This window comes from Syngnathus scovelli, chromosome 2 (genome assembly GCF_024217435.2).
Source record: "Syngnathus scovelli strain Florida chromosome 2, RoL_Ssco_1.2, whole genome shotgun sequence".
In the NCBI taxonomy this organism is placed as follows: Eukaryota; Metazoa; Chordata; class Actinopteri; order Syngnathiformes; family Syngnathidae; genus Syngnathus; species Syngnathus scovelli.
Window position 1 is genome coordinate 11,671,451 of NC_090848.1, and position 17,376 is coordinate 11,688,826.

General features: G+C 41.5%; 2 protein-coding genes across 4 annotated transcripts in view; both read left to right on the top strand.

Moving 5' to 3' along the window:
• The window catches only part of LOC125989168 (ankyrin repeat and SAM domain-containing protein 1A), a 32,115-nt gene extending 25,771 nt beyond the window's left edge, over positions 1–6,344 (top strand). For both annotated transcript variants that reach the window (XM_049755240.2, XM_068649929.1), the window contains 10 exons: positions 1,497–1,595; positions 1,715–1,861; positions 1,942–2,049; positions 2,134–2,259; positions 2,331–2,468; positions 2,554–2,625; positions 2,731–2,817; positions 3,259–3,396; positions 3,574–3,756; positions 4,245–6,344. In XM_049755240.2, coding sequence (XP_049611197.1) covers positions 1,497–1,595; positions 1,715–1,861; positions 1,942–2,049; positions 2,134–2,259; positions 2,331–2,468; positions 2,554–2,625; positions 2,731–2,817; positions 3,259–3,396; positions 3,574–3,756; positions 4,245–4,361 — 1,215 coding nt within the window. In that variant the 3' untranslated portion in view covers positions 4,362–6,344. The remainder of the gene's footprint in view (positions 1–1,496; positions 1,596–1,714; positions 1,862–1,941; positions 2,050–2,133; positions 2,260–2,330; positions 2,469–2,553; positions 2,626–2,730; positions 2,818–3,258; positions 3,397–3,573; positions 3,757–4,244) is intronic.
• Positions 6,345–6,766: 422 nt separating this feature from the next.
• Positions 6,767–12,052, top strand: LOC125989169 (specifically androgen-regulated gene protein). Of its 2 annotated transcripts, XM_049755242.1 has the most exons (4): positions 6,767–6,940; positions 8,467–8,618; positions 9,328–9,490; positions 9,598–12,052. In XM_049755242.1, exons 2-4 carry the CDS (start codon positions 8,514–8,516, stop codon positions 11,109–11,111), a joined length of 1,782 nt encoding a protein of 593 aa, XP_049611199.1. In that variant the 5' UTR covers positions 6,767–6,940; positions 8,467–8,513; the 3' UTR covers positions 11,112–12,052. The 2 variants fall into 2 exon arrangements, with proteins under 2 accessions (XP_049611199.1, XP_068506031.1); XM_068649930.1 differs by lacking the exons at positions 6,767–6,940; positions 8,467–8,618 and having other exon boundaries at positions 9,343–9,490; positions 9,569–12,052.
• Positions 12,053–17,376: the final 5,324 nt, after the last annotated feature.

Consider the following 17,376-nt stretch of genomic DNA (forward strand, 5'->3'; position numbering starts at 1 on the left):
AGTTGAATAAGCCGATGAAACTCGGGTTAAAACTGTTGTCAACTCAATTCAACCCCCACACCCATGTATCAGTTACCGGTAATCTGCAGTTGGACAGTAATGCAATGATCCATGTTCAGTGAATGTGCTATTATCTATCCAGCTCCCCAAGTAATTGAACCCCAGCAGAAGCAATCAGCAGTTTGCCTCACTGCGATAATGGACTTTATATCGTCAAGCTACTATTTCTTCTGAAAGCCAAAGAGATGCCTTGCGATGTCCTGTGGCATTTTGATTTGATTTGAAATTTTATTTTTAAAGTTAAAAGGGGACAAAAAGGGCGTGAATCCCAAAAGGGTCTCCCACCTACCCTGGAACAACATGTGAGCAACCTGAAGCTTTTACTGAAAAGCAGCAACTTCCGACCTCATATTCAATCCCAATATAATGAATCACAACAGTTTGTGATACTCATCAATTCATTCAATCTGCAATTTTGGAGGCTTGATCTTGTCACCAAAAAGGAATCTTAAATTGTTTTCGTCGACCCCACTCAGTCGTCATCACCGATTGACAGGCTTGCATTTCCGTCTCAGTGATTTACTGTGTCGTTCCTTTTTGTGCCATCCATCAATATGACGCACGGTCTCAAAGGTTGTATTGCGTGCGCAACCAGAAATGGCTCATCATTCACATTGTCAGCCGCTCCCTGCACTTAAATGTGTCTTTGGATGTTCTATTGATGCGGCCCCCCCATTTGCAGCAGGTGGCTCCCTGAAAGGGGTTTTTGCACGTCTTACCTAGGAAGAAATCGACATGTGTTTCTGCAAAGGTAGCATTTAGTGTGATCAATACAAACCCTGAAGTGCCGACTCTTATTTTGCTTGACTGAAAGTAGTGGTCAATCCATAGCAGTGTTTTAGACGACTATATTTAGCGCTCTGGCAGGATGCTATAAGTTACTGATTTGAAGTACAACTTTTACAAAAACTTAACACAAGTGTTGTTTGTAGCACAAAACTTTATGGAAAGGAAAGCAAAGTGTACTTTATGTGCAGACATCCTGATGTTTACCCCGGCAGAGAAGAGCCATTTGCATGATTAAATTTGTAAATGCACCCCAGGCATCGTCTGATGATACAACATATGCAAATACTTCATTTCACTTTGCTTTTGGACTCAGTATGGTTCCGTCCATTATATCTTGATCCCTCTGGCTTTCATTTCATTTTGTGGTGTTTATTATAAGATAAAATACAAACCGTAATACGGTCACTGGCGGAGCTAGAGAGATGGTGGCGCAGGGGCACTGCCCCCCTGAAATATGCTTGGACCTCCCCCAATACCAGGTCAGTTAAGTGAAAAAAATTGGGTATTTTTTTGATTTTCAGGGAAATTGTTTTTCCACATTTCCCCACATCCACTGTAGGAAACATCCCACCCCAAGGAACAATCCTTGCTCCACTTGTGACTACAGTACTGTACATAATTTAGCTTTTCTTTACGTGGCATTACAGGGGAGCAATGTAATGGAGGAACAGGACTTGCGAGAGATCGGGATCACAGACCCAGGCCACAGAAAGAAGATCCTGCATGCAGCACGTTCCCTACCCAAGGTATAAAGCACAGACACTACGTCATCCTGAACTTGACTTCAAAGAACCACATTCACTTGCTTGCTGGTTGTTGCTATATTTCTTCTTGTGGCTATGATGTAATGACTTGCGTCTTGCAGGTGAAAGCACTGGGGTGTGACGGCAGCAGTTCCCTCTCTTCCTGGTTGGAGAATCTGGGCCTGAATGAGTACCTTCATAACTTCCTGGCCAGTGGTTACCGCACTCTGGACTGTGTCAAGAACCTTTGGGAACTGGAGATTGTCAACGTGAGTTGGCGTGATAAACCTTGGCTGTGATGAGTGTCTTTGTGGGAATTGGGATTGCTGACTTTGCTTGTTTTCCTCAGGTCCTGAAGATCACCCTGCTTGGTCACAGGAAGCGCATTATTGCATCATTAGCAGAGAGGCCTTATGAAGAACCTCCCATCAAGCCACCTCGGTTGTCTCAGATCAGGGTGATTGCAACCTTTTTGAGTTTAATCTGGTTTGATTGAAATGCTGTTAGACCTCCCAGAATCACAGTCTTCATTGTCGCTCAGATGGACTCCTCCACATCTCAGTCCAGGGATCCTCTGATTCCAGCCGGGGAACCGGTGAGGAAGAAAGTGCCAGATAACGACTATGACGTCGCCCAACGACAACGCCATGAACGCCACCGATCACATGTGCGTTCATCAGCCTCTTTCCTTGCTACTCTTAAGACGCACCTGCCAGATGACTCACTTTTTCTTTCCAGGAACGCCAAGAGGAGCGGCACCGGGAATCCCGTCTGATTCTTCGGCCGCCAAGCCTGGCGGCGCCGTACGCTCCGGTCCAGAGCTGGCATCACCAGCCTGAGAAGCTCATCTTTGAATCCTGCGCATATGAAGCCAGTGTGAGTTATTAGCTTTCTGCTGGCAAAGATGCTCACGTTGAATATTTGGCGAATGCGGCAAACCATAATCTGGGTTTTGTTGCAGTACCTGGGTTCCATGCTTATTAAAGAGCTGCGGGGCACTGAGTCCACCCAGGACGCCTGCGCCAAAATGCGGGTCAGTACCAATTTCATAAATGTACCAAGAGCTGCGCTCTACATTTTAGCACAACACTATGACGTGCCTCCATGTCCTTACTACTTTATTTGCTGCTTCTTCCAGAGGTCAACAGAACAAATGAGAAAAGTCCCCATCATTGTCCTCTCGATGACATACAAAGGTGTCAAGTTCATTGATGCAGCCAGCAAGGTCAGTTAGTCGTCCTACTTCATCTGAAAAGTAACTTTGAAGCTGGGCTCAATGTTGTGGTTTTGGTGAGTCACTGTTGGTGGTCTTTTACTGACACCTACCGGTGAGAGGTGGTGGTGTTAACCAAACTGGCTAGAAACTTGGGAACATGTTCCAGCTGTAGTTTAACTTCCTGGCCTAAATATATGAATACAAATATATTATATAAAAACATTCATGCCGCTATGAATGTATTTTTGTCCTTTTCCCCTGCTTCCAAGGTGCCCCCCCCACCACCTAATCAAAAATGGAAGATTGTTGGCATTTCCAATGAGACATTACGTTCCAGTTGCAGCTGCTGTGCAATGATGCTTCAAATTTATACAATGGCTCCAGAATATATTCATCCAATCAAAAGCTCAGAAGACATTTGATTTGACCTCTTTTCCCGTCTTCCTGCAGAATATCATTGCAGAGCACGAGATCCGCAACATTTCATGTGCGGCGCAGGACCCGGAAGACTTGTGCACCTTTGCCTACATCACCAAGGACTTGCAGACCAACCACCACTACTGTCATGTATTCAGCACTGTCGATGTGGTAAAGACAATTGCACAGAAGTTTCTATAAATAAATTCATGCTAAACAACCTTTGCTATTGCCTGAATGCGATAGTAAAGTAGTAAACACAGCTTAGGCAAAAAATGAAACTTTTCCCGCCATATCTTGTTTTCTCAGAAAGTAAGCTTGCGACCTTTTTTGATCACGCTCTTTTAGAACCTTACGTATGAGATCATACTGACACTGGGCCAAGCTTTTGAGGTGGCCTATCAGCTGGCTCTGCAGGCCCAGCGGACCAAACAGCACCAGCACCTACCGTTGGGCGCTGCTCCAGAGCTCATTGAGACTAAGTCAGGCCGACCTGTGCCCAAACCACGAGGAAGTGTTCGAAAGTCAGGGGTGAGTAGGTCATTTAGTACAGAAACATAATTTGAATGAGAAGCTGGAAGCTAACCTAATCATCCTAATTTGACCGTGTTGATGTTTTCCTGCTGTTAGCACGACGCCATTAGTGAGCAAGTGAATATGGATGAGACAAACAACACATCAGGGATGCATATTTTACAGACTGCCGGCTTAATTAATGAGCTAAAGAGAATCATGCGCTGCTCAAATCTTCGTCACCACGTTCACATTACCATTTCAGCCTCTCCTTCCGTGTTGGCCCCGCCTCTTTTCTCCTGTTGCGACGTCTACAACTTCTTTTTGGAAACGTCCTTCCTCCATTTTAAGTGACAGTTTAGAGTCTGCTAACCTTGATTTAACCTTAGTAGCTGCTGTTCTCATTTGGCTTGCTGGGATAAATAAATTCTTTGAATCTGAGTCTGAATAGCACCATTATGCAAAAAGAGGTTACATTTTTCCTGTAATCTGATTTGTGTTTCTAGGGTGACCTTTTGGAACAGGATGGAGATTCCCAGTCGCAGGGTGGCGCCACGTGGCTGGTGGACTCCAAGGAACCCAAGCGTACAATCAGCACTAAGTATGAGACCACCATATTCTGAGTGGACCCCCACCCACCCTCCCTCCTTCCTGACGTCTGAACTTTTTACTTTTCCTCCTTTGCCACGCCCTCAGTGTGCCTTTCACTGCAACCCCCCACTTCTCCCCCCACTCTTCCAGGTGGTATTATGTACACTGCCAGCCTGCCAATCACTTTCACTGCTATGTCTTCTACCTTGTATGCTCCCTGAACTCGTACATCTCTCTATTTTTCTTTTTTTCTCCCCGGTCAACAGTCTCAGTGTTGCCTCTTGGTGAAAATACTTTTTTTTCTCGGTGCTTTTCCTGTTCTGCCAGGCGACGGCCACTCTGAGGCTTTTTACTTCTGCCACCCAGCGCTTTCCCACAGTTGAGAGGTTACTCATATCCTACACATGGAAGCCATGGTCCTGTGATTTTTTTTTTTTTTTAATGTATCACTTGAAGCAACTTGGAGCAAAGGTTAGAAGCGTTCTTTCTGCCGTAATTGTCAGGAGTTAGTTAAGGTCCAAAGGAGAGAAACATCCCGAAACACTGTGATACAGTCATGTAGCTTACAAAGTTAGCATCAAAGCACTTTCACAAACTCTCCAAGTCAATTGTATCGTCCCGTGTTTTGGCCTTATTTGAAATGGGGTGGGGGGGCTGAATGACTTAATGTCTTGTAGTTTGACACTATTTTAACTGTGTGCATGTGTCATCCTCCCTGTAGCTAAACATTCCTCCCAGCCAGTATAAAAGGACAAGCCTGTTGCATGATGGGTAGGATGTTTTGTGGGGGGACAAAAGGAGCATTCCCAACCATGGCCAGTCTGGAGATGGTCCGACCTCACAGCCGTCATCGCTTCAATTACCCTTCCTGCCCATCAGCGATGTTGCATTGCATACCGAGCGCCACACAAGTATGTCTTCTTATAGTGAGGGGTATTCTTTTTTAAATTGTGTCTTTTTAAGATGCAAAAGATGCATTATTTAATTTGTCCTTTATCATCTCAGCCTCAACATATATAACTGTGATCAGCAATCTTGTTTCTTAGTGTAACCAAACTGAAATGACCAGACGTAACACTACAAAGACTGTTTTCGAGGTATGTAACAGGGTGCAGCGTTGGCGTTTGAACTTGTTTCCATGTAGTTTGATTTTTTAGGACATTGGAACTAATGCAGCAACTTAATTTGTCCCCCTGTTTCTTTGCCCAAATAATTGAGTCAGATTATTCACCAGAACTGCCATGCAGGACAGTACTTCTTTTATTTTATTTTATTGCCAGAGTACAAAAATAATGATAGGGAAAATAATTTTCTCACTGTTAACGGTACATGCTTGTCAGTTGATGAGTAAACAGTAGATCTACATTAGCTAGCGCGTGATTTTCAGTGCTCTACATCAACAAGTACGTCCAAGTATTCAGACACGGGTGAGTCTAATTATTTTTGTGAAATGTGTAGAAATCTTCCTTTTCAGAGTGGCTGTACTTCATTTATGTCGAGCACTGTACAGCCTTTTGGTTTTGCTGCATTTGGTACGTTGTCACACCGGTTGAGTTAATTTTATGGTACACTGTCTTTAACACTCCGGTGACGGCACCTTTCGGCCATCAGCGTGGTCCTGTTTTGCCTTTGCACATCACTGAGGATCGGAATAAATATTTTGGGACAAATCTGATGCAAATGATATTGTACATGAAACTAGTGGTCTTTATTTTGATACTTGAATGATTTTTGCTTTTATAGATCTCTATACAGTATGTAATATGTATGTATGTATGTATATGTATGTACAATATGTATGTATGTAATATTTGACTGATGTCAAAAGAGATTAAAAGGACTATGTCTTATAAAGTTACACATATCGCTGTAAGCACCCCGTGATTATAGAGGTTGAGTGAACACGAGGGACCTCACTTTAGACAAAAAAATATTGTAAATAATCTTGGGCTTCCTGTTTTTTTTTAATGATTATTTTCATGATTGTTCAATTAATAAATTGCGCAGTTTGCGAATTTGTCATTGTTGGTTTTTGATTCATAATCGTCATATTTTTAGTAAATGACGTTGATTTGGCCTGGAATGTTGAGATGTCACTCCGAGCATGGTGTGTCTTGAGACAATAATAGCATCACTAGTAAAATTAGTGAAGTGCTTTCCATTAACTAGTATTTCTTTTGAGCATTTTCCCTTCAAACCAGTACCACTAGTGAGCATGTGGCAGTAAATACTCCAACAATGAAACTAAACACAGTCATAGCATTAGTTACTGCGACTATTTTCTTTTATTCAACTAGTTGACTTTAAACGTGGCGATAATAACACCTAATAACACAATAAATACTCAAATGGTTTGTCATAAATTCACATCAAAACATGAAAACACTTTCAGTGCTAGAGTTTATTTAGACGTCATTCCAGCAGCACCACAGGTTAATTGCCTCCACATGACCACACGGCAGGAATCTGATTGGCTAAGCATAGGATACTTTTGCCCAATGTGCCCCACCCTATTTTTCAGTCTCGGCTTCAGTGGAGGCAGGTTGTGCAGCCTCAGCGATGGAATGACACAGCTCGACTCAACCTGCCTACATTAATGTCAAGCTTTTTGGTGAGTTCTGATTTTATTTTACTACACAGGCAACTTGATTCCAAAGTTAATCTCTTCCCTCCTTTACGTGCTTCTCGTTAATATTTTTGTGGCAAAAGCAAATCAGTTTCTATGTTTCCTGTTGAAGGCTCGAGAGATGTTTATCTGTATTTCCATTCTGCACCACTTCAATCCAAATGACCGTGTAAAACATTTATAAAGGCTTTTTAATGCAACATCGAAACTGTTTGGTTACGAGGGCTCGACGAATGAAAGAACTGTAAATATTTGCCATTGAAAACAAATGAGGGGACAATGCACTGAGTTTAATCATTAATCAGCTTTTGTGAGTTACACAACTGTGATATATTTATATATTTATATATAAGACCAACATACTATTGCTATAACATATTTTAATTATTTTTCCCAAGTGCATCAAAGGCATTTTGCTGAGTGATCCTCTCAAATGTTTAATGTGTTTCAAGTTCAACGCCCAGTTACTGCAAATGACAGCGTTCACTTTAATGTCCTAGTTGTCATGAAGGCATTTGAGCAAGCCAAGTGACATTCCAACTCACGATTAGATCCTGACTAAGCTGTGGGTGCACCCTGCTAGTTCACTTTTTGTGCGCAAAGGTGTTGGCTATGACGGAAACTTCTCATTTTGTTCTGCAGATTGTCAAATCGAAAGGAATGAAACATTATTTTGTGTTGTTAAAATGCTTACTTGCACCATTGCTCCTCGGTCAGACATTTATTTTCAAAGGGGGACACTCATACTTCTAATAATGTCTTTGTCACTTCTGTTCCTTTCTACAGCCGTAAAACAATTTAAAGGCTGCTCAACATCTTAATGTGGTGATATGAGGTGTTATCATAAAACCCCCAATTACAGTGAAGTTTAGACAAATACTGAATATTAGCAAATCCATTTTAACTATTCAATTGAATACACTTATATAAACTTTGAAAATGTTCAACCTGGTGAATGCTATTGTAACACATCGCATTCCCCCAAACAAAACTTGGACGGGGAATCTTGAGGAATGCTCATAAAACACCTGTTTGGGACTTTCCACTGGAGAGCATTCTCCAAAAGGTTCAGGGTGAGGTTCACTGTGCGAGTAAGTAGTTGGACATTTCAAGAACAATGTTCGTCAATGTACGACTTCAAGGAATTTGTTGATTTCATCATTGATGGTGCACAATGTTGAAAAATTCTGAGAATCCTAAGCATCCAGACCAGATATTTGCATTGAACCAGAAATGTCGCCAGGTTTTTTGTGGCCAAGCTCATCTGAGCTGACACAAAGTGAAAAAGTGTGCAGTGGTCTGGCGAGTCCTTATTTCAAATTATTATTAGAAATCATAAATGTTGTGACCTCCGGGTCAAAAAGGGAAAGGACCATTCGTTATATTATCAACACAAAGTTGAAAAACTAGCACATGTATGGTGTGGCATCGTAGTAAAAAAGTGCAAGAAATCCAAACCTGTCCCTTTAAAGATATGAAGCTCATGAAATGTTTTCTCCTTAACACTTTAGATCCTGCCACAGCTTGATGAACCAACCCCAAAACTGTACCCTGTGCAATGTGGACGGGTGACATGTGGAATGATGATGATGCTTTAGCATGCTTGAGCAATAAGAACAGCAGTGGAAGCCGTGACAGTGCGATCAGTATGAACTCTGGCTGTGTGAGTCAATTGTCTACTCACTGTTTTTGATATTCGATTCGCAAGTCTTTAACCATGTTTACATGCGCATCTGTCAAACTACCATCTATTTGATTTGACTTCTGTAGACACGCATTACAATACAGTTAGTTTTTAGAGCGTTTTTGGTTTTTTTTTTAATTCATGGAGTATTTCTTGAGTGCAAGACAAAAAAAAAAAAAGACTCTTTGAACATCTTCCTTCTGTACGAAATGGTAAACCAAAACCGGAAAGTTTATTTATGATATTAGTCGACAAAGATAGAACTGATGTAGGTTTTCGTCATAATTACGTATATGGTGGGCCGGCCAGCGAATAGCAAAAATGTATGTGTAATTGAGGCCCATTGAAATGCATTGGAATAAAAAACAAATTTAAACGCAAAAACTTAAAATAACTGAAACTAATAAACCTATACAGTACCACAAAAAATGGGAGTTAGACTCCCAAAAAACAAACAAAAATTCTTTTTATTTTCTTACTTTCTTAAGCACATTAGTCTTTGATTTAATTCTGTCATAGAGAATGTTTTTGTTTTAGCTTTAGTTATTTCATTAGTTTGCATTAACTGTAAGCTTACCTCACATACATGTCTTCAGAGTGACATTCAGCATGATGTGATAATGAGAGAAAGGGAAAGAGCGGTGGAGAGAGAGACATTGGTCCAACTGTATGGTCAATTTGTCTGCAGAGTGACGACAGCATGGAGCACTTATCCCCTGAGGAGAGGGCGTGCCTCATGTATCTGGAGCAGACACTCGAAGCATTGGAGTTGCAAGAAGATAGTGGACTGTCAAATGACGAACCAGACTCTGGACAACCCCCAGACAAAATGGCTCTGAATGAAATCAATGGTATGTAAAAGAGTGATCTCAGTACATTTAAAAAGTATATATATTTATTTATTATTTTTTTGTTCATCTGTCAACAAGGACATTGTTACTGTGCATTTGTCGTGCAGCTATTTCCAGACTAAATGGAGGGTCTGGAATGGATCGTCAGTCTGAGACCTTGCCCACTCCGGAGGGTGGCTTTCCAGTAGTGAAGAAGTCTGTGGTAATCAAGTTAACTGAAGAATACAAACCTGTGCAGAATTTTGTGAATCAAAACTATCAACCAAACTTCACCACTGCTTCTGAAGAGCGTCAAGCTTCTATGAATATCACGGAGTCAATCAGCGGTTGCAACATCCGTGATTTGCATACCGATGAACTGTGTTTAAGAACCGTTGGAGACGCTCCAAATACAATCACTTGCATTACTCCTGAGTTAGCTCTAGGACTGATCCCACCGCCATCTGACTTCATGGATGACCCTAAATCTAATCAAAAGCTCGAACTAAACCCCTATCTAAAGCCCGATCCAGGGACCCATCCAGTGCCCAATCCAGGGACCAATCCTAGGTCCGATCCAGGGCCCGATCCAGAGCCTGATCCGAAGCATCATCCAAAGGCTGACATCATCAAAGCCTCCCCTCACTCCAAGAGCAACCCGCCAGTCCCTATTGACTTGAACCATCTATACCTGAGAGCCTTGGAAAAGAGACCTCCAGCTAGCCCCCCTGTTAACAAGAAACCCAAAGACAAGCTTTTGATCGACGCTCGTCAGACTCCCACTGCTTTGGAGTCTCTTCAACCAGGACTCTTTCATCATGAAGTCAAAGAGCCAGAGAGCCCACCATTTGTGGCTCCTAAGCCAAAAAGGATTTCAATCAACTCACCAAAGGAGAGAAAAATAGAAGAATCTAATTCACCCATTGGTAACGGCGACCAAGATCTGTTGGACCATGAGCAAATCCACCGCCAGGCCCTCCAGAAGCTCGGGCTGCTCAAAGGTTCTCTGACTGACTTACGCCACGACCTGAATCATAAGCTTTCCCCACAAACTCGAAAGTCGTGGGCAGATATTCCAACTCCAAGCACTCCGTCACTCCCAAGTCCATCCAATCTAACACCATTGTATCGCGTCGTAGGCAGCGAGTCCCCCGGCGCCATCTCTACTGCCTCAGATATTCTGCCCATCTCATCTGGGTCCAATGACCGAGCGAGACTTCTCTCAGCTCGCAAACAATCTACTTCAGAGAGTTTAATTTACACTCCAGGAAAAGCCCCTACTCGCTCAACTTCAGACCTGGTCAAGCAGTTAACCAAGGCCACGGGTGCCCAGTCAGGAGCCGTGGAGAACTCCGGCTTCCGCCCGAGATACCCTGTAAATCATCATGAAAAAATTAGTGTTGAACGGTGCCTCAATCATGCCGCCAGCCCTGACCTTCGGAGACGTGAGTCCTCCCTCTCAGCCTTCAAGCATTCGAGAGCCTCTCACAAGGTTCCACGGTCGCAAGGCATCAGCGTACTGATCTGCCCCCAGGATACAAATGGAGTGGACCACCATGCAGCTCTGAAGAAACTCGGATTAGGGACAAACCAAACCAGCCCCCTCGCCCCCAAGGTCTTACACAAAATGAATGACCTTTAAATTACATCATATTCAGAGCTAGAGGAAGCATGTGTATTTCTCAATGTGTTGATCACTGCCCCAACACCAGAATAATATACTCACAATTTGGCACCTGTGGATTAACCTAGGTTTGTTCAAAAACAATGTATATTTTTATTTATTTGTTTCTGGGAGGGTTCAACCCTTATTTGCAGTACATCCCCACTTCATCAAGAATTTTGGGAGTCAAAAAATGCATCTGAATGGGCATCATCTATTTGTGGATTTGCGGGCCAGCTCAGTCATTGAATAGCGGACTTTCACTATAATGTTTTGCATTAGTAGTATTGATAGCCACATAAAGTGCCTTATAGTCTGCGTCTTAAGCTTTGATTGGCATATACCTCCATTAGCATCTGCTACTTTGATTGCAAAACATGCACACTATTGCACACACTCTCTCCTGAAACTGTCAGTTAAGCACTCAGGGATTCCTATTTAACTCTTAAGAAGAAAATACTTATCGTACCTTATATTGATGAACGTCTTTTACTGTCTGTTTTCACAAGTTGTTCCTTTTGGCTGTTTTCTGACCACAGGAATTTTGGCAACATGCAAAGGTTTGTATTTTTAAGATACCACATCGAGGGAGTTGGCAGTGTATAAATTAAGTTGACGAAAAGTAGGACGGTGTTAATTAAAAAGAAACCCCAAAAAAAAAAACGCATGTTGTTTTGTGTACATTGCTTGGAAACTCCTTTTTGTAACACAATTGCACTTATTGTGATACAAATGTCAGATGTTGTGTTTTCACAGTAGTTTTGGAATGTCACCTTAAGATTTGTGGATTAGCGCTGATTTGTAGTTAGAAAAGATTGAATTCGATTAATTAATTGTATGTGCACTTGGAATCATTCGTTTTGTGTGATTATGTGATCTCTTTGTATCATGTCAAGTCATACATTTGAGGTACCAGTCGCTGGCTTGTCTTCACCGCTGGTATCTAATGCGTGGGTGCGAGAACTGGTGCAACCCGTTTCTCTGTAGTTAACATTCGCGTGTCTGCGTGTCAGTCTGAATAACATGCCTGATGAGATATTAACTCAAGTGTTGAGAGAAGAATTTGGAGGGAAGAGAGCGTAAGAACAGGTTGGGTTGTGTTTTTAACTTCTTGACAAGACACACAGTAGAAAGCCACTAGAAAGTAAACCTAAACCTTCAAATTATTTATTTGTTTGTTCCTAAATAAATAAATAAATGAATGAATGAATGAATAAATAAATAAATAAATAAATAAATAAATAAATAAATAAATAAATAAATAAATAAATAAATAAATAAATAGAGAGATAGATATACGTGTTCCTGGCCGCTAGAGGGCGGTCCTGATTAAGAAATCAGGTCGTGTCACTGGTGGCCTGCCAAATTTGTTCAGCCATATCTGAACTACACTGTTTTCTACTTACCTATTGTTTGCTAATTAACACAACTATCGGTTGAAAAAGCAATCAAACATCCTCATTTTCAGTGCTTTATTCATTAAAAATAAAAGTACAAACAAAAAAGAACGGTAGATTTCATTTGTTTAACATGACCTCGAACATCAGCATAAACGGCGTTGCCATGATAGGTGTGTTGTAATATTTACAATGACCTTACATTTACATGTACAGAGTGAAAGAACTTTAGGATAATGTTAACAAATTAGCCCCCTCAACAGTGTGAAAGTAATGGTCTGGAACTTTACTGCTGAGCATTAAACTCCCAGCGAACAATGCAAAAATCAATATCTTGAAGTCAATATCCATTTATGAGGATTTAAACTCCAAACGTGTTTGATTGTTTTTGCAATTGTATTTTATTTTGGACGACTGAGTAAACTTTTAACGCGTCTACATTTTATATGGTTGCTGAAAGCTTTTATTTGTCATGGTGTCATCAGGACCTCAAGATACGATCTGGTGTCGAGTGTTTCACTGGAAACGGGGGAGTTTTCATGACGCACAGACAAACCATCTCACATAGCGTCTACTAAAAAGCCTCATCCTTTTCTTGACTTGCAAGGGCATCATTAGTGCTGACAAAGTGGCACAAAGCCATCGTTGAAGTTCAGTGCTGACGCAAAGCTGTAGTGTGGGAATTTTACGTAATAATAACAACAATAAATAGATGTCCATTACATATGCAGCTTTGCCAAATGGCTTCAGACAATAATCAGTGCGCTAACCAAGGCCAAATAAGTCTTTTGAAATGAGCTGTGCTGCTGTTAAACCTTAGTACGCCTGAGTATTGTTTACTTTGGTTCTTGAAATTCATTATTTATTCACGGGAATCCCAAGACATTGGCGTTGAGGGATTATTTTTGGGAACTTGCTTAAGAGCACAGTTAGTATTCTTGGTGGTGGGGGGGATTAATTTGTTTTTGCTTTATTTTTGCCTTTTCATAAACTAAGAAAAAGCCGCCATTCCTTGCCATTTTTTATTATCGAGAATAAAAGATAATGAGGCCATGATGACTTGTAGGAAATGCTTCATTTTTTGCTCTCTGCTCCACAGACATAAAGTTTATTTACGATCGCCAAATGGCTTTGTGTGAGGGGCAAACACACAGTTGACTATTATGACAGCAGGGCCTTGGTATTCAAAATGATGAAGAGACATGAAACTTGGCATTTATCGTCGCAAAGAAAATTACATTGTTTCCACTCACGCGAGATGCAATTTAATATCCTGCAGCTTTCCAACAATAGCAGACAGCATGATTGGTTATCAGGCCGCTTTGTTCCTCACTCACTTCTAAATATACTTCCATTTATTAATTCAACTTTTTATTTATCCCCATTTAATCATTGTTGATTCTCCAAACACTACACTGAATGATGAATGCCCTGCATTTGAATGGCGGCTGTTCCAGGGTGCACTCTGCCTCCCCCCCAAAGTCAGCTTTGACAGCCTCCAGTTCACCCGCAAGCCAACTAAAGTTAAGCTAGATAGAAAATAAATGGAAGGATGATTTTATAGGGTGGAATCAGATTTATTTGCGTTACATATTTGTCTCACTAAATGTAAATCAGAACTGAACTTTATTACCTTTATAAACTGAACTATATTACCTTCGCTTTTATTGGATCTTGTCACATAATATTCTATCACTGGTCTTTTTTGGCTACTGTTGCCTTATCCCCTGCTAATCAGGGATCACATTTTTGTAGTTCAATATTATAAACACCACAGAAAAATAGACATGGAGTGGAAGTCAATACTTCTCGGAATGTACTTCTGTTTGTTTGGAAGCACTCAAGTAGTTTGTGTGGAAATACATTCCTTAAATAGTACAGGCATGTCAGGAAAGAATAATTTGGAATCGAAACCGGGATAAAGGTGTCTGTTTCTTATCCACTTTATTGCCTGTTTGCTGTACACGCACATCTGACAAAATATGACCCGAACCCCCTCAAGCATTGGTGTGTTCACTCACACGACTGTTAAGCCTGTCTGTGCGTTGTCGACCTGCTGCAACAATGAGGAGACCTGCGAAACATGAAAGGGGATCTCACTTGAGAGTGGAGAACATCAGCGCCTCAGGGTCTATGACAAAGCAGTAGTTTGAAGGTCTCAACTCGTTCTGTATGTCAGACAACTTCACACAAACTCGCTGTGGGAATATTACGTGTCGCATAAAAGCGGCAACAAAAGTAATGACTAGTGAACGAAGCTTCAAATTTGCTTCATGAACCGGTTTTTGAATCTCGAGATTGCACCATTTTTTTAAGGTTTAAGAAATGACAAGATAGTGTGTAATGTAGAAGAGTAAAAAAATTGCAACAACTGGTTCATGAAGCAAATTTGAAGCTTCATTTCCCCATCACTGGTAATGACTCATTGGGACATGTTAGCCCCAGATGTGGTTGAACTGTGAGGATGTTTGTGTGATTGTTCCTTGTAGAATGCGTCAATTCTCCCAATGTAGCTGCACGACCTCAAGAGAGCATTTCATACCAAACATCCCAAAAAATGGACTGAAACCGTAATTTTCCTCTTGATCTAATCTGCAACTGCAGGAACAGTTTGGTTGAGGTTAGTGCTGCCAAAAGGAGGATCAAGCAGTTATTAAATCCAAAAACTTGCATACTTTTTTTCATCCTGCACTGTGACGTTCACATGTTATGTTCAGTCCAAAAAAACATGGAAACAATAATTGTTTTCTATTGGATTAAGAAAACTGCCGCTTGTCCAGCGCTTGGACACAATCCAGGTCATTTCAAATGGTTTGCGCCTTTATATGCATGATAATGGTATGGTTTCATTGGTGTTAATGATGTGACTGCTGACAGATGTGGAATTGTGAGGTGTATAGTGCTTTTCTATCTGCTCCCATTCAGTCAAAAGCAACAAAAATGATGGCAAAACGCTTCAGTGCAGATGGACAATGACCCTGTGAAAGCAGCCGAAGATTTTTTTTCGAAGCCAAAAAATATTGAATATTCTTTAATGGCCATTGAGTTATGCGAGCCAGTCGAGCATGTGTTTCACATACTGAAAGACCACGAAAACCACAAACAAGGGCTAACAGGGGACAGGACCCAAGAGCATGGCACAAATGAATACAGCATTAAATCCTTGACTTACACAAGAGAACAAAAATGTATCCAATAATACAAAAGTAATTCAAAAACTAAGAAATCATGGTGAGATGACTTTGAGCTAGAATTCCAAGCTCGGGACAAACTGGCAGAAAAACACAGCAAAACTGAAGTATTGGACACCAATTAAAGGTGGAACACAACTGGTGATAGTACAGAATAGGGGTTCCAAAAGTTTAGGAAGAAGTCAACCCCCAAATTTTCTTTGTAATAATATGTGCTGTGCAGCCAAACTAGTCAAAACACAATCTTCTGATTCATGTTTTGTTTTGGGAATATGAATTAAACAAGCAAAATCTATGTTTTTGTCCATCTCATGGGAGCTGCCCCTTGCTGTCCACCAAAAATGACATCACAGTTGCCAGGTCACCAATCACGGCTCACCAGTTCTCTGAAGCTGGGCTGTGTTTGGGTGTGACTTGAGACCGCCCACTGAGATTGCTGAAAACAGGTGATTTTGTCACTTAAACATTGTGGGAACAGCTAGGTCTCGAGAAAAGTCTGAGAGCAACCCGAACCTAATTTTTGTGAGACAAAAGTAGCACGTTCGTGGAAAGTAGTGAATGCTGAACTATTTTAGAGACATTATCCCAAGTCGATGGGCTGGATAAATAGAAAAAATATTCAACATATGAATTGATGTTGGAACTGAAAATGAAAGTAGGTCAGAGAAGGATGAAAGCAAGACTCCCAGTAGAAGAAAGTTGGGACAAAGTACTCCCTTATTGAGCTTTTGCTGTTCTTGTTTAAATGACTCTTATTCCACTGGAGTCCTTTTCAGGAATGATGCTGCAAAATGAGATTTAAGTGAGACAGGTTGTCTGTGACTCTGTAGCGCCACATTAAGTGCCAATGACTGAGGCTGCGGTCTGGAAGAATTCCTTGGGCAAGCCCACAGCCTTGAGCCGTGATGCATGCAGCTCCCAAAAGCCACTCCGCTTCCCCTGTGGTGCTGGCATGGCGAGTACCAAGAGATCCTGCTGGGCCTGCGGCGGTGTTGGTATGCGGCGCCCGCTGGGAGGAATGGGGTGAAAGTGGAGAAGGTTCTGAGCTCTGAGCCTTGGCATTGAGAAGAAAGCAAGTGTGGACCTGTGATATGTGTCTCTGCCTATGACCAGCTGGAAGAGAACATCAGGCTCGCTGCGAGGCTCCTCGCTCAGTGGAGCGCCATAGTGGAGTGCGAGGCACTTATACACGCTTCCCAACATGCTTCCATCTTCTGTTTATCTTCCCCAAACAGCTGTCCTTGTGCGATATGTCAGTCAGAATGAAAACACAGCTTGTAGCAACAGTCAGCTCGCCACATGTTTTCGGCTTGTCTTTTGTAAAGTTAGAATTCAATTTGTTTTCTCACGATGCGTAATGGTTGAATGGGCTCGTCAGTAGAGCGGGGTAGGGCAACATTTTATAAACCACCCAAATCCTTCAAGTAAAGACTGAAAATTTCAGACAAAGATAAAACAATTAAAATATGCACTAAAAGAAAAAAATATGTGCAGAACTTTGAATATCCAGTGGTCAACTGTAGTTTTAATAGTTTTAACTTGTAATATCACTAATCACCACTAGATGGCAGACCCGTCTTAGTAGCACTTACACAGCCCTATACAAAAACCTGAGCAGGCCTTTTTTGCAGGTATGCATGAATATACAGAATGAAC

Coding starts and splice junctions, on each gene's coding strand:
- LOC125989169 (XM_049755242.1), top strand. CDS start 8,514: ATGTGGACGGGTGACATGTGGAATGATGATGATGCTTTAGCATGCTTG. Junction 8,619..9,327: donor TCAGTATGAACTCTGGCTGT/GTGAGTCAATTG, acceptor ATTTGTCTGCAG/AGTGACGACAGCATGGAGCA. Junction 9,491..9,597: donor GGCTCTGAATGAAATCAATG/GTATGTAAAAGA, acceptor TTTGTCGTGCAG/CTATTTCCAGACTAAATGGA.